The sequence below is a fragment of the Eulemur rufifrons genome, chromosome 15 (genome assembly GCF_041146395.1).
Source record: "Eulemur rufifrons isolate Redbay chromosome 15, OSU_ERuf_1, whole genome shotgun sequence".
Classification (NCBI taxonomy): domain Eukaryota; kingdom Metazoa; phylum Chordata; class Mammalia; order Primates; family Lemuridae; genus Eulemur; species Eulemur rufifrons.
Genome location: NC_090997.1, coordinates 2,351,825 through 2,365,932, shown reverse-complemented (window position 1 = coordinate 2,365,932; position 14,108 = coordinate 2,351,825). Strand labels below are relative to the sequence as shown.

Genomic DNA, 14,108 nt, shown 5'->3' with positions numbered 1-14,108 from the left:
TTTAACACTTGGGGCAGAATCCAGACCCCGTCTTCCACTCGGGGGATTCAGAACACCTTCCTGACTCGCAGCTGCTAACTGGCCCAAGGGCATCAGCTACACCGGCCAGCATCATTTTGGGTAAATGCCGTCCACGGTCCCCACGGCTGGGAAAGAGTCGGGGCAGAACCTCGTAGCACGGCTCTCTCCAGTTCCCCGAGCCTGGCCTCCTCCTTCCTCTCTGCTGGGGCGCGCCACTTCCTAGCGCCAGCCCAGCCGCCGGCAGGTCACCTTGACTACGGGCCTAGGACCCCGTGGGAACTCGCGATCCTCCCCACCCGTGTTGCTCGTGCGTCCTTGGAGGGGTGCCCAGAGAGAACACCTGCGTGGCAAAAACCTAAACGAAGAGGTGATGGGAGTGGAGAAGAGGAGGACGAGAGAATACAGATAACAGTGGGAGAAGATGTTGGTTTCCTTTATGCTTGTTGTTACTGGCTTTAGCAAACATGTTAGAAGTGGTTTTAAAAAAATTTCAGACAGGCACTTCCCAAAGGCAAGCGCGAAGCCTGCGGATCTATAAAACCGCACGCAGAAGGTCCTTTTTCCGGTGCCTTGCGCCTGCGCTCTGGCAGCCGAGAAGGCGGGAGGCCAGGGTAGAGGGAAGCTGGGAACCGGAAGTGAAGGCAGATTCCCTCCTTCGTCGCTGTTGCTGCCGCCATACGCTCTCGTCCTGCTTAGGTAAGCTTCGGCCTCCGCTACCATCCATCTCCATCTGCGCTTCTTCGTATCCATCCTGTTACATGGGCTCCTAATATCTCTTTCACAGGCGATGGTCTGGTCGCTGGGGCTTAGTTTGGTTGTTATTTCCATAGTTTGCACCCCTTTCGAGAGCAGAGAGCTCCTGGGGGGAAGAAGGAAAGCGGGGCGGGGGGGGCAAATCCAAGATGGTGTCGCCGGCGCCATTGTGTTCTCTTTGCTCCCGGCTCCTCCGGTGGGTCCCTGTCGTATTGGAGTCCCCAGCGTCAACGAGAGGCGGCGCTAGGTGCCCCCTGGTCCTGGACATTTGTGGAGGGCGGGGCTGCTCTCACCTTCCCTCTCCTCTTGGCCCGCAGTGGGACTAGCAGGAGGAGGAGCCGGCTTTTGGGCCCAGTTTTAATTTTCTCACCCCGACCTGCCAACCTTATTTGGAGCGCTTTCCAAATGTTCAGGCGTGGTGCCTTTACGCGTTTCTCGGGAAGGAGTCTCACCTGAGTAGCGCAACCAATGTGAAACCACTTGGTAAAGGTTCTGTTAAAGCCGGGGCAGGAAATGTCTCTCAACTCTTTCTTACTCGTGGTAGGGTGGAGAGATGATTTTTTTTTTTTTGCGACCAAGCCATTTCTCTTACATTACTCTCCCTATCCTCATTAATTACACAGGGATTTTTTAACGCAAGGAAGGTACTGAAGAGTGGGAGGCTGAGAGCTGTGGGAAGTGGATAGCAGCCATATGATGTTTTTCTTTTGAGAAGTGAGCGCTTTGCGCAGTGATGACCTTGATCTATCACCCTGGACTGATGGCTGCTGAGTGTAGGGATCCACGTTGTGGGATCATAGGGAAAGCTAAAGTCTTCCTTTGAGGATTTTGCAGGGCTCTCTTCATCTTTTCGTCTGTATTTTCCACTCCCGCAGGTCATTAGTCATGTTCTACTTTTCATTATCTATTTTTTTTATTCACTGTCGTTACTTAGATCAGAAATTTATAAGTTGGTCTTTCTTTTCCAATTTCCTGGATTCTGTACTCTGATGCTAGTCTGTTTGAGAACCTGTGTCCTAAACACTTTCTGTGGGACTACTTTTTCTATCATATTTGCTTTTCACATTGATACTTTGTATCTCTTTGTTACTTTTTTCCCCAGGTTTATTAAAGGTTTAATAGTTTAGGGAAAGTGGGAACGGTGTGGGAATGGAAAAAAGGTGGTGAAGGCTCTGCTCATGACTGATAAGTCTTCCATTTGTTTTTTTTTATCTCTAGCTCTTCTTTCAGAAACTAGTATCTTTCTTTTCCTTTGCTGTTCCTCAAGCCACCCCCCCCACCACTCTTTCCTCCTTGTTTTTACCTATACTGTGAGAACCCATCCAGAGGCCCCTCCACTTCTGCCCCTGCTGGCCCAGTTATGGCAGAAAACGATGTAGACAATGAGCTCTTGGACTATGAAGACGATGAGGTGGAGACAGCAGCTGGGGGCGATGGGGCTGAGGCCCCTGCCAAGAAGGATGTCAAGGGCTCCTACGTTTCCATCCACAGTTCTGGCTTTCGGGACTTTCTGCTCAAGCCAGAGTTGCTCCGGGCAATTGTTGACTGTGGCTTTGAGCATCCATCAGAAGGTAAATTTTCTGTTGGGCATAGAATACTTGTTAGGCTCTTTAGGGATACAAGAAAAAGATGTGTTTGTTTTTTCTCAGGCGGTGAAGATGTATGTTCAGGGTAGATCAAGAATTAAAGGTATCAAAAACCAATTTTAGTGATAAAAGAGGCTTATATAGATTTAGTGTTTTAGTCATGATTGCATCAAAGTGATAATGATCCAAAATCAACTAATAGGTCTGCTGTTAGTACTTGTGGCTGGCTTCTTTTCTGCTTGCTTTTAATTTTGTGATTTGACTTCTAATTTTAAATTTCCAGAGAGGGCCTGGTTTGATCTTTAGTCCCCCCTCTGTTGGGCCAGGCCTGTGCTGGTCTCTGGAAGCCTTTATGACTAGTTTAAAAATGACTGGCTTCTGGTTCAGGTGCCACATCCTACATTTTGTCCTACAAGGTTGCAGGGTTATGTGATCCAAAGCAAGGCAACCAAAGTAGGAGAAATGACCTGTGACAGGCACTGAGATGTCGCGAGTTACAGGTTAAGGAAAAGGACATAGCCAGGAGTGCCGAAGGTGAGCTTTAGTAGATGTAAGGGAATTGTTATCAGGACTGAGGAGGCCTGGACCTTGAGGAGGATGAAGCTAGAAGGAACTAAGTCTGATTTTGGGGGTGAACGTAACTGAGGGAGCAGAGACAGGTACAAGGTGTCTGCAAGTTGCCAAGAACCAGGTAAATATTGTACTTTGAGAAATGGGTTTTGTACAGTGAAAAAAGTGGTAGAGTTATCTGGAGACTGAAGTCTTAATTTATCTTTTTTCCTCTACTTCTAGTCCAGCATGAGTGCATCCCTCAGGCCATTCTGGGAATGGATGTCCTGTGCCAGGCCAAGTCAGGCATGGGAAAGACAGCAGTGTTTGTGCTGGCCACGCTGCAGCAGCTGGAGCCGGTTACTGGGCAGGTATACTTGGGGAGAATGCTGGGGAAAGTTAGGAATATGTGGGAAATGTGTTTCTGTCCCAGCTACCTGCTTTCAGAGCTGTGAGCACTTCTCACTGAGATGACCTCTGTCACCCTTGACAGCCTGACAGCTGGGGGGAATGTTCCCTAGTAAGCATGGGGCTAATGATTTAGATCACAGTATTGGAGTCAGTTGTTAAATGCTAAGTGTGCTTTTGTGACAGCCTTTCCCTGGCAGGGATAATGAAGGGGTATACCTTATGTCTGTCTCCATCTACTTTCTGCCCAAGGTGTCTGTGCTGGTGATGTGTCACACTCGGGAGTTGGCTTTTCAGATAAGCAAAGAATATGAGCGCTTCTCTAAATATATGCCCAATGTCAAGGTAAGCCAAGGTAAAGTGACCTGGGAGAGGGAGGGTGTGGCAAGTTGGAGGCATCAGAAACTTGGTCAGCAGACTCTGTGGCTGGCAGATGTTAAATACCTATACCTCAGTGTATGTGTAACTGACAGAAAGTTCTTGCAAGCTTTGGGTGTTCAAGAGATTTTACTAAAATGGAGGACTTATTTGGAAATGCATTAAAATTTCAGAAGGACTTGTTAAGTTTTAATTTTGGAGAAGTTTTAGTTTGCCGTGGTTTAACACATAGTGTAAAAACGCCAGTATAGCATGAGAATTCATGATTGGGCTATGGACGATGCTTACTGCAAGACCACCGTGTGTGTGTGTGTGTGTGTGTGTGTGTGTCTGTATGTGTATGTATATATGGGGTATCGCTCTTGCTCAGGCTGGTCTTGGAACTCCTGAGTTCAAGCAGTCCTCCCGCCCTGGCCTCTCAGAGTGTTAGGGTTATAGGCATGAGCCACCGTGCCTGGCCCCCCTTTTCTTATTACTTCACAGAGTCATTTCACTATGCTTTGGTTAACAGTTTGGGAATTTTAGGGTGAGTTGCAAGAGAAAGCTGGAAGCTCTAAAATAGCTCTAGTGTGGCATGTGAATTTTGAGGAGTCTTTGAAATGGTAGAAAATTGAATGATGTTTGGGGATCACAACAGAGTTAGCTTGAGTTGTTTTTCTATTACGTCACCTTGATATTCTTGAGGGGCTTCCCAGACCAGTAGCTTCAGCATCATTTGGGAACTTGGTGGAAATGCAGATTATATGGGTTCTACTCTGGACCTACTAGTTTGAATGTCCATTTTGACAAGATTCCTATGTAACTGGAATTTGAGAAGCACTGGACTGACTGGTGTTTATAACATCCTATCCTGGCTAGGGTGGGGTGAAGAACAGTACTTTTATTCAGATTGTTGTAATTTTTGTTATTGTTTATTTATATTTTGAAGGAACTAGGAATGTTTGAGTCATAGTCCTAAATGAAAACAATTTCTTAAAATCTAAACTGGTAATAGTACTTATGCATGGTAAAATGCTTAAATCTAGAAGGCCTCATAATGAAAAAATTTGTGTTCTCCCATCTCTAATCCTACTTCATAGAAGACGATCACTGTTTTTAAGTTCCGAAGGCTTTACGTTATCAAGTGTTAAGCACTATTTTCTCAATTTATCAACTTATAGGCCTTTTTTACTTTTCATGAAATAGCTTGTTTACACTAGTCTTCCTCTCCTTTGAAAACTATTTTAACTCTTTAAATATGATCTGAAGGCCATGTGGATGTATGTGTTGACACTGTTATACGTATCTCTATTTTTGCATGGCCAGTCAATAGATTGACTTGGTCCTAAGACTTTGCAATCTTAATCCGTGGGTTGATTTTAGAAGTTGTAAGCCAGGAAACAGTTTCCATTGTTAAAACTATGGAAACATTTATTATTGTGCTTCAGTAGTGGGCTAAGTTGCATTTCCTGCTCTGTGGGTCTAACTCATCTCCCTTATGCCACTCAAAAGAGCTCTTGGTGTCAAGATCAAATATGAATTGTCATTACTTATTCTTACTTTCCTTACTCTTGCTCAAAATTATGTTACAATGACTTGTTGGAAGAGACTGGGCCAGTTCTACAGAATATCCTACCCTGAATTTATCTGGTTATTTCCTTATTGTGTCATTTAGCTTGTTCTTTCCCCCTAGTATTTCCTTTAAATTGAAATTTGTATCTGAAAGCTTAACTGATTCAAGTCAAACATTTTTGGCAAGAATCCTTCATAGGTGATGCTGTACCTCTTGTTATGCCACAAATCTGGCTGACCCACCATTAGTGATTTTAGATTTACCATAGAATTAGGGTCATGACAGTGATTCCTTGATTGTTCTTTTTTCCTTGAAACTAGAAAGTAGCGTCTCATGTTATTCGATACTGTACCCAGGCCCAGATGCTTAACCATTCGCCTAGTAGTTTTAACATGGAGGTTAGATAATATTTAGCTTGAATCAGTGATTTCATAGGGTTTGTGTGAAGGAGTTTAAGATTCTGGGGTTCAGTTAGGACAACATGATGTTCCATGTAGTTTTTGTGGTAGTTGGCACTCCTTTGATTGATTTCTTGCTGTTCTTATGCTTAAAATCAAGCCTGGCCTTATAAATGAAGTGCAGGAAGATGGTTAGATTAAGTCAGAAGAACTGAATGCTAGTCCTGGCTGCCTCAGTTAGCCATGTAACTTTGGGCAAGCCACTATTGTTTCTTAACCTCAGTGTTTGGGGGAGGACATAAGAATTTTAGATTAGGTGATCTCAAAAGTTCCTTTAGTTCTGAAGTGTCCTGAGCATTGGTTTAGCCTCAAACTGAAAATAGGAATACTGGGGAGATTGGACTCTTTTCCTTCCTGTGAAACTCTCTTTTCCTGGCTTGGCAGGTCGCAGTGTTTTTTGGTGGTCTGTCTATCAAGAAGGATGAAGAGGTGCTGAAGAAGAACTGCCCGCATATCGTCGTGGGGACTCCTGGCCGCATCCTAGCCCTGGCTCGAAATAAGAGCCTCAACCTCAAACATATTAAACACTTTATTTTGGATGAATGTGATAAGATGCTTGAACAGCTCGGTGAGTGGCAGTGCGGGGGCAGGGCTGGTGGTCTGGGGAGTTGCCCTTTGGAGCCAAATGATGGTTATCTGCTACAGGAGCACGTCAGTGCAAGGACGACTTGTATCTGTCACCCATGACTGATGGTTCCTCGGTTGGGCTTTGTTACGCTTTTAAGCAGCCTTGGTGAATGGGTGGAGGGTGTCATCTTTCTGTGATAGATGTTTCTTTACCTTTGAGAGTAGGAAACTTTGATAATCCTAGATATACGTCACCACCCCCACTCCCCCATCTTTTCCTTTATGGATTCTTTGTATACTGAGTCATAGGGGAGGTACTAAACCGGAAGAGAAGACAGTCTACCTTTCTGGCATCCCCAGCACAGCATATATGATGACAATTTATAGCTGGATAGGTTTTTATACTTAGTTCTGGGATTAATGCGGGAAGTGTTGGTGTAAGTTTGGGTGGCGTGGTGTGCTAGTTTGCCAGGTGAGGTTAGGAAGGGAGGACTTTTCTGTGAGAATTGAATCTTGGTGAATGGGAGAGTGGGTTCGATGGACATAGCCTCAGAAAGAGGTCGTCATAAATGGCTTTTGGCGATTGAAAAGGGCAAGCTGTGAGGCAGGCTCCAGGTAGAGACGCTGTATTAGCCTGACTGGACAGGAAAGCGTGATCCAGATGAGGTATAGAGTGGACTCTAACATGTAGAATGTGGTAACTGCTTGATGTTGTGGACTGCTGGAGGCTGGGGCCTGCGGAGAGAGGAGTTGAGAGAAGGGCCTGTAAAGCATTTTTAGAAGGCGTGAGCCTCCGCAGTGGGCTTCACTCCCATTTTATTATTGTGGGCTTTGGGGTTTCCTATATTTCTTGGCCTGGTTAAAACACACAGCTGGAAGCTGATCCCAAATCTTGACTTCAAATTGATTGTGCTTTCCATTATGTTATTACCATGGATTTGATTTTGCAGTGGTTGGAGAAGTCCCTGAAGTGACGCTTTGCTAACCCATTTCCAGCAATCTTCACCTCACTGAGAAGTCTACGTCTGATCTTTGTTTATCGCACGTGCTTATTTTCTCCTCTATATATTTTTTGTTTTTCTTCAGACATGCGTCGGGATGTCCAGGAAATTTTTCGCATGACCCCCCACGAGAAGCAGGTCATGATGTTCAGTGCTACCTTGAGCAAAGAGATCCGTCCAGTCTGCCGCAAGTTCATGCAAGATGTAAATACCCTTCTACCTTCTCTCCCTCCACTCCCCGCCCGCTGCCTCCTACCCTTCCTCGCCCCCTTCCTCCAGACTCCCTTGTCCTTCAAGCACCAAGAAGGGCGCTTGTGCCGATCTGAGAGTGACGACTCCCTGAAGAGACACGCAGCAGTAGAGACAGCTAGCGTTAGGGTCTGCGCGGGTGCCAGGGAAACTCCGGAAGACTTGGTCGGGTTAACGTGAGAGCGGGTAGTATTCGACTTTTTTAAAAATCACAGCATTTTTGAACCTCTTCTCCATTTTGGGGGAGGGCAGGATTTTCTGCCCTACCACCCACCCATCATCGTCTCTTACATGCCCCCTACAGCCACGCACCCTCAAGGTGGCATCGAGCATACAACTGGAGCCTTCTGCTCACCAAAACTCATACTTCACGGTGGCAGGAGAGCAAGAGAGGGACAGACAGATGGCAGGGCATGTCCAAAAGAAGAGCAAACAGCACAATGAATCCTCCTCCTCCCCACCTCCAGGGGTGGGGGCCTTTGGCACCTCAATCCCCGATCCCCCACTCCTTCCCGCCCGTACCTCCTTGCACCTATCTGGAACCTCGGTTGACGTGAGCCGGCAACAGAGAAGCACCGTGGCGCGGCGAGGGAATGTGGACGGCACCCGGCGGTGGATGGCGGCAGCGGAGGCCGCGGGAAACCTGCCCAGGAAGCTGAGGACCATACCAGCCTCTTTTTCTGTTCCCGGTTTTTTTCCTGAACCCAACGCGTGCTGTGCCCCTTGTTCCCCTCATATGTGTTGGGGAGGGGTGTCCTGAATGGGGTGGTGGATTTTTTTTTTTTCCTTTAAATTTTTTTTTTAATACTCAGGAGAGGGCGATGGGAAAGGTAAAGTGGATATAACCAGGTTGGTGTTAGGGTTCGGGGCTAGCTGGGGCCCTTTGTATAAGCAGTGGAGTGTGTTCCTCCCCTCCCTGCAGTGCTCCTTCCCATGGGTATCTGTAAGCTGCACTTGGGGCTAGGATTGGATTTGAAGGAGGCCTCGGAACTTCTCTTTAGAAAGCCTGCCTTGCTCGCCTGCGTTCTGGGATTGGGCTTCTGTATTTTCCCGTGACACACACACACTTTCTTTTCCATCTTGGCCCCTGGATCTTCATGTTAACTATGTCCCCCAAGACTGTATGAGGAGTGTCAGCAATGTTGGGCTTTGGGATTTTGTCAATTTCTGTCTTTTTTATGGTACTTTTCCTCCCCTTCAAGGGTTGTTTTTTGTTTTTTAATTTTAAAGATGAATGCTGACAGGTGCCTGTAGTCCCAGCTACTTGGGAGGCTGAGGTGGGAGGATCGCTTGAGGCCAGGAGTTTGAGCCTGCAGTGTGCTGTGATCTCTCCTGGGAGTAGCCACTGCACTCCAGCCTGGGCAACATTTCAAGGCCCTATTTCTTAAAAAAAGATGAATGCGCAGGCATATCTGTTGCTCTGAATTTGTTTTTTAACATCATTTACCAATATTTTCCTTATAAACCTGTAGATGGTTTGACTGTTAGTCCAGAGACCAGTCTCATCTAAAACTATTCCCTGTGGTCTGAGGGCAGGAAGTTATTCTGACCTTGAGTCACCGTTTCCCATCATTTCCCAGATGTTTGGAAATGGTCTCCTTTGAGAATCATCTCCCATTGTTTTGTCTCCTCCACCACTTGCATTTGAGGTAACGGCATCTTGCCATCAGGTGGTTTCACTGCTCCTTTACTTCCTTTGCAAAGTTTCTTTCCCATTACGGTTTTCGGTTGGGCATTGTTAAATCTCAACTGATAGGAAGGAGATTAGATCTAATGCGAAAGACCACAGTAAAATGTGGGTGTTTTTGGGTGTGAGGTGGGGTTTTCAATCTTCTCTCCTCCCCATCCCCCCCATGGGGTGTATTGGAGAACAACTTCCTCCACCCCCCCAGGTTTAACCCCCCCACTCTGCCCTCCTCCCGTTCCCTCCCCCTTCCTCCCCCTCAGCCAATGGAGATCTTCGTGGATGATGAGACGAAGTTGACGCTGCATGGGTTGCAGCAGTACTACGTGAAACTGAAGGACAACGAGAAGAACCGGAAGCTTTTTGACCTTCTGGATGTCCTTGAGTTCAACCAGGTCAGTTGTTCAAGGTCCAGTAGGGGGATGAGCATTGGATACATCTCCAGCTGTAGCAGACACCTGTGTGTGACGCACCCTTTTAGTGAGGAAACCACGGGACGTGGCAGAGAATGTGAGCCCATGAGTGTTCTCGGCTGAGCACGGGCGGGGCAGAGCTGCTCTTCTGTTCTGTGGCTGGCACAGATAGGTCCTCAGTAAGGGAAAACCTCAAGGAAAGTAAACTTCAAAAGATAAAATCCTTGAAGGGTTTTAGTGAATTTGTAAAAATCTTGAACTATTTTGGACATGTTAGGGTTCTTAAATCTGTTTATTCTAGTACTAAGCATTTCATCAGTATAGCTGTTATGCGGTCTCTTTGAATTAAAAACTACTTTCTAGAGTTAGGGTAGATCCCTTAGGATTAATGTTTTGGTGAGCAGGGATATCAGTCATGTTTTTTCAGATCTTAGTCCTAATTTTTGTCATGTATTCATGAGGTGGCTTCATCCTTGTCTCCTGACAAGTCTGGCATTTTGGTTGCTGATCTCTGCCCCTTCGGAGAGGCCAGTCTGCTCAGGTAAATCAGAGCTGAGGGGAAGACCAGGTTACATTTAGAGCAGAAGAGGAAATATGTAGGAGGGAATAAGAGGCTTGAAGAGGAGTTCCCTTCAGAGGATCGTGATTGCTAGAATCTCTTCTCACCCGTGATCTCTGTCTCTCGCACACCGTGGACCCACATTCTCCCTTCACCCCCCGCCCCCACACACAGGTGGTGATCTTTGTGAAGTCTGTGCAGCGATGCATTGCCCTGGCCCAGCTCCTGGTGGAGCAGAACTTCCCGGCCATTGCCATCCACCGTGGGATGCCCCAGGAGGAGAGGTGAGTCGGAGACAAGGGAGATGTTTTGTGTCTTTGGGAGAAAAAAGACCATTGAGAGACGGAATCTCAACGTTTTTAAAATTTCTTTTCTCACAAAGGCTTTCTCGATATCAGCAGTTTAAAGATTTTCAACGACGAATTCTTGTGGCTACCAACCTGTTTGGCCGAGGCATGGACATCGAGCGGGTGAACATTGCCTTTAACTACGACATGCCTGAGGATTCCGACACCTACCTGCACCGGGTACGCCCCCGCACCCACGGAACGTGCCCTTCTCCCAGCCCTTTATTTTCTCTGTCTTCGCATACCTTACAGCTTCATCCCTGCCTCTGGGTGTCTTCCTTCTGGGTTTTCCAGTCCTACTGTCTGTTTCCTTCCAGGTGGCCAGAGCAGGCCGTTTTGGCACCAAGGGCTTGGCCATCACGTTTGTGTCAGATGAGAACGACGCCAAGATCCTCAATGATGTGCAGGATCGCTTTGAGGTCAACATTAGTGAGCTGCCTGACGAGATAGACATCTCCTCCTACAGTGAGTGTCGATTGCGGGAAACCCCTTAGTTCTCCCTGTGCCTTAGTGTGTCGGTCACAAACCCATCTTGTGGACAGCGGGCGCCTGCTGCATGGTGGGCACTTGGCCAGTTCCTCATTCCCCTCCCCTTGATGCTGTGTTGGGATTTTTTTGACCTCTTTGTGGGGTCTCACTCTTCCGTTATAGTATTTCTCTTTCGCCACCCCCCAAGTCCGTCCTCTGAGTCCGCACCACACAGCAACATGAACATGCGTGCGCGAGTTCCTGCCTCGCTTTGCCTTTCAGCGCCTTAGTCTGACTGCGCCATGTTTTCTCCTCAGTTGAACAGACACGGTAGAGGACCTGCCCGTTGAGGAATGTGACAGTCTGTCCTTCAGGGGAGGACACCAGGCGTGGGGGTGAAGGAGACACTACTGCCACCTGCCCCTGACAGCCCCACCCCCACCACGTGGCTTCCCTCTTCTGCATCACCACCACTCCTAAACCCCCGCTTCCTGATTTGTCGGAATTTTTTTAACAAAACTAAAAATGAAACGCATGTGTGTCTGTGGAATCTGTGAGTGCTCCTTCCCGTTATTGTATTTGTGGTGAGGTCATTTTAGGGCTGCTCCAGAGTAAATTTCTGTGAGGACGGTGTTCTCTGCTGTGGACTCAGGTCAGTGGGCGGGGTCGGAGGGGGGCTGGGACTAGGACTGCAGAGGCCCCGGCTCCCCACTGCCTGCCAATTTCTGCCCCTTCCTGGAGATCTCTTCCATTTTCTCAGTGGCCCGGGAGAGGCTGGGATGTTTCTGACTGCAGGGCTCCTGGCGGGTGGTGTGCAGTATTTCCAGTGTGGAAGGGTGACGTGGGAACTGGTGGGAAGCTTAGGGGTCTCCTTATCTGTTCCTTAAGCTTTTGGATCTTGAGCACCAGGGCCTGGACCTCCCAGGCTCCCTCCCGCCCTTCCAGCAGGGCCTGGTACACTCCGGCTGCTGCTCCAGCAACTCAGCTTGGGCCGGCTCAGTTGTGTGCTGGAGCCTGGACGCTGGGTGAGAGGGAACTGGGGAGGGAGCATTGGCCAGGGCAGGGGGCTGAGGTCCCGGGGAAGCTGTGTTTCAGGGTCTGGTTGGAAATCAGAGATTCCACCTTCCCTTTCCCTTTTTCCACCCTGTTAGTGTAGGGCCACCTGCACTGAGAAGCCCAGGTATCTCCCTGCATAGGGCTCTGGGGGACAGATAGAGATCACTGGCCCAGGGGCTATAATTGGACACCTTGAACAAGGACAGGGATATGGGGTCACTGGAAAGAGGACTGGTTGTCCCTACCCCCTAGGAAATTGTCAGGGGATTCCTGCTCAAGGACTCTGGACTGTGTTGCTGTGGAGGAGGAGCCCTGAGGTCGGTCTGTTTTTTTTTTTTTTTTGGAGACAGAGTCTCGCTCTCTTGCCCTGGCTAGAATGCTGTGGTGTCAGCCTAGCTCACAGCAACCTCAAACTCCTGGGCTGAAGCGATCCTTCTGCCTCAGCCTCCCAAGTAGCTGGGACTACAGGCATGTGCTACCATGCCCGGCTAATTTTTTCCATGTTTTTAGTTGTCCAGATAATTTCTTTTAATTTTTTTTTTTTTTTTAGTAGAGACGGGGTCTCACTCTTGCTCAGGCTGGTCTCGAACTCCTGGCCTCGAGCAATCCTCCCACCTCAGCCTCCCAGAGTGCTAGGATTATAGGCGTGAGCCACTGTGCCTAGTCAAATTTTTTTGTTTTTGAGAGTCTTCCTCTGTTGCTTGTGGCTCATGGGGTAGAGTGTCGTGGTGTCAACCTAGCTCACAGCAACCTCAAACTCCTAGGCTCAAGCCATCTTCCTGCCTCAGCCTCCCGAGTAGCTGAGACTACAGGCACGTGCCACCACACCCGGCTAATTTTTCTATTTTTAGTAGAGATGGGGTCTTGCTCTTGATCAGGCTGGTCTTGAACTCCTGACCTCAAGTGATCATCCTGCCTTGGCCTCCCAGAGTGCTAGAATTACAGGCATGAGCCACCACGCCCTGCCTTGCTCTGAGGTCTGTGCTGGGGTGGGGGTGGGCAGGCACTGGGAGCTAAGAGTTGGGACTAGCCCTGGAGCTGCAGAGGTGGGGGTGATACAGGGTGGGATTGAGGGGATTACCCCCCAGTATGAATTCTTCACATGCCCTTCACCCCTGCCCTCAGTGCCATTTACCCTGGGAGGGGAACCTCATCTTCCCCTACCCCTGGAGCTGGTCATCTCTTCTGTGCTTGCCTTGGGGTTTTGGAAGCAGTACCCCCAGGAGCCCTGGCGTACCAGGGACCAGGAGGGCTGGAGGAGGTGAAGGCAACAGCCCCAAGAGAGCCAGGGCAGGCGAGGCAGGGAGCTGTCTGAGCTGCCAACAGCCGCCAAGAACTGGCTCCCTCCAGGCCTTGGCCTCCCTCAGTGCCCGGCCCTGCCCAGGCCCCACCCTGCCTGCTCTGCTGCCCCCTCCTCCCTCCCAGCCTGGCCCTGGCCAGACAAGAGTGCAGAACAACTATTCTGATGTGAAAAGTGTTCCTGCCAATTTAGGCAGAACTTGCTTTAGAATGTTGGTGCCAGTACCGCAGGTCTTGTGTCTTTCTTAACATTGTCTTCTCTGACTGACTCCTCTCAACTCTGCAAGGGAGAAATTACACCACTGGTTTGCAGACGAGGAAACTGGCTCAGACAGTTTCAGTCAGCGCTTGCTCATTGGGCAGGTGTCTGTTGGGCCAGCTCTGGGCCAGATGTGCTCAAGGCTCCACAGCTGGTTGGCGGCTCCAGCTGGCTCCACAGCTCATACTGATCTTGCTTAAGTAAACTGATTACCCCTTTACATACTTTTTATTGTGCTTCACTTTATTGCTCTTTGAAGATACCGTGGGGTTTTTTTTTTAAACAAATTGAAGGTTTGTGGCAACCCTGTGTCCAGCAGGTCTATTGTTGCCATTTTTCAAACAGCATGTGCTCGACTTCATGTCTCTGTGTCACATTTTGGTAATTCTTGCAATATTTCAAACTTTTTCACTGTTACGCTTGGCATGGTGATCTGTCATCAGTGATGAAGTTACTACTGTTTAGGGACACCAGGAACTCTGCCCGTACAGGCTTAATGGA

General features: G+C 48.4%; 1 protein-coding gene and 2 non-coding genes across 7 annotated transcripts; all 3 read left to right on the top strand.

The window, feature by feature from the left end:
- The first annotated feature begins 572 nt into the window (after window positions 1-572).
- On the top strand, window positions 573-11,626 carry DDX39B (DExD-box helicase 39B). 5 transcript variants are annotated; one of them, XM_069488596.1, is made up of 11 exons: window positions 573-717; window positions 2,133-2,345; window positions 3,153-3,280; window positions 3,570-3,662; window positions 6,090-6,273; window positions 7,359-7,477; window positions 9,470-9,601; window positions 10,353-10,462; window positions 10,561-10,705; window positions 10,843-10,990; window positions 11,311-11,626. In XM_069488596.1, exons 2-11 carry the CDS (start codon window positions 2,135-2,137, stop codon window positions 11,325-11,327), a joined length of 1,287 nt encoding a protein of 428 aa, XP_069344697.1. In that variant the 5' UTR covers window positions 573-717; window positions 2,133-2,134; the 3' UTR covers window positions 11,328-11,626. The 5 variants fall into 5 exon arrangements, with proteins under 5 accessions (XP_069344697.1, XP_069344700.1, XP_069344699.1 ...); XM_069488597.1 differs by having other exon boundaries at window positions 668-717; window positions 1,993-2,345; XM_069488599.1 differs by lacking the exons at window positions 10,843-10,990; window positions 11,311-11,626 and having other exon boundaries at window positions 663-717; window positions 1,993-2,345; window positions 10,580-10,701.
- Window positions 1,463-1,540, top strand: LOC138396178 (small nucleolar RNA SNORD83). Its single transcript, XR_011235645.1, has one exon. It is a non-coding gene; the product is annotated as a small nucleolar RNA SNORD83 (small nucleolar RNA).
- On the top strand, window positions 6,326-6,401 carry LOC138396179 (small nucleolar RNA SNORD83). The gene has a single exon (XR_011235646.1). It is a non-coding gene; the product is annotated as a small nucleolar RNA SNORD83 (small nucleolar RNA).
- Window positions 11,627-14,108: the final 2,482 nt, after the last annotated feature.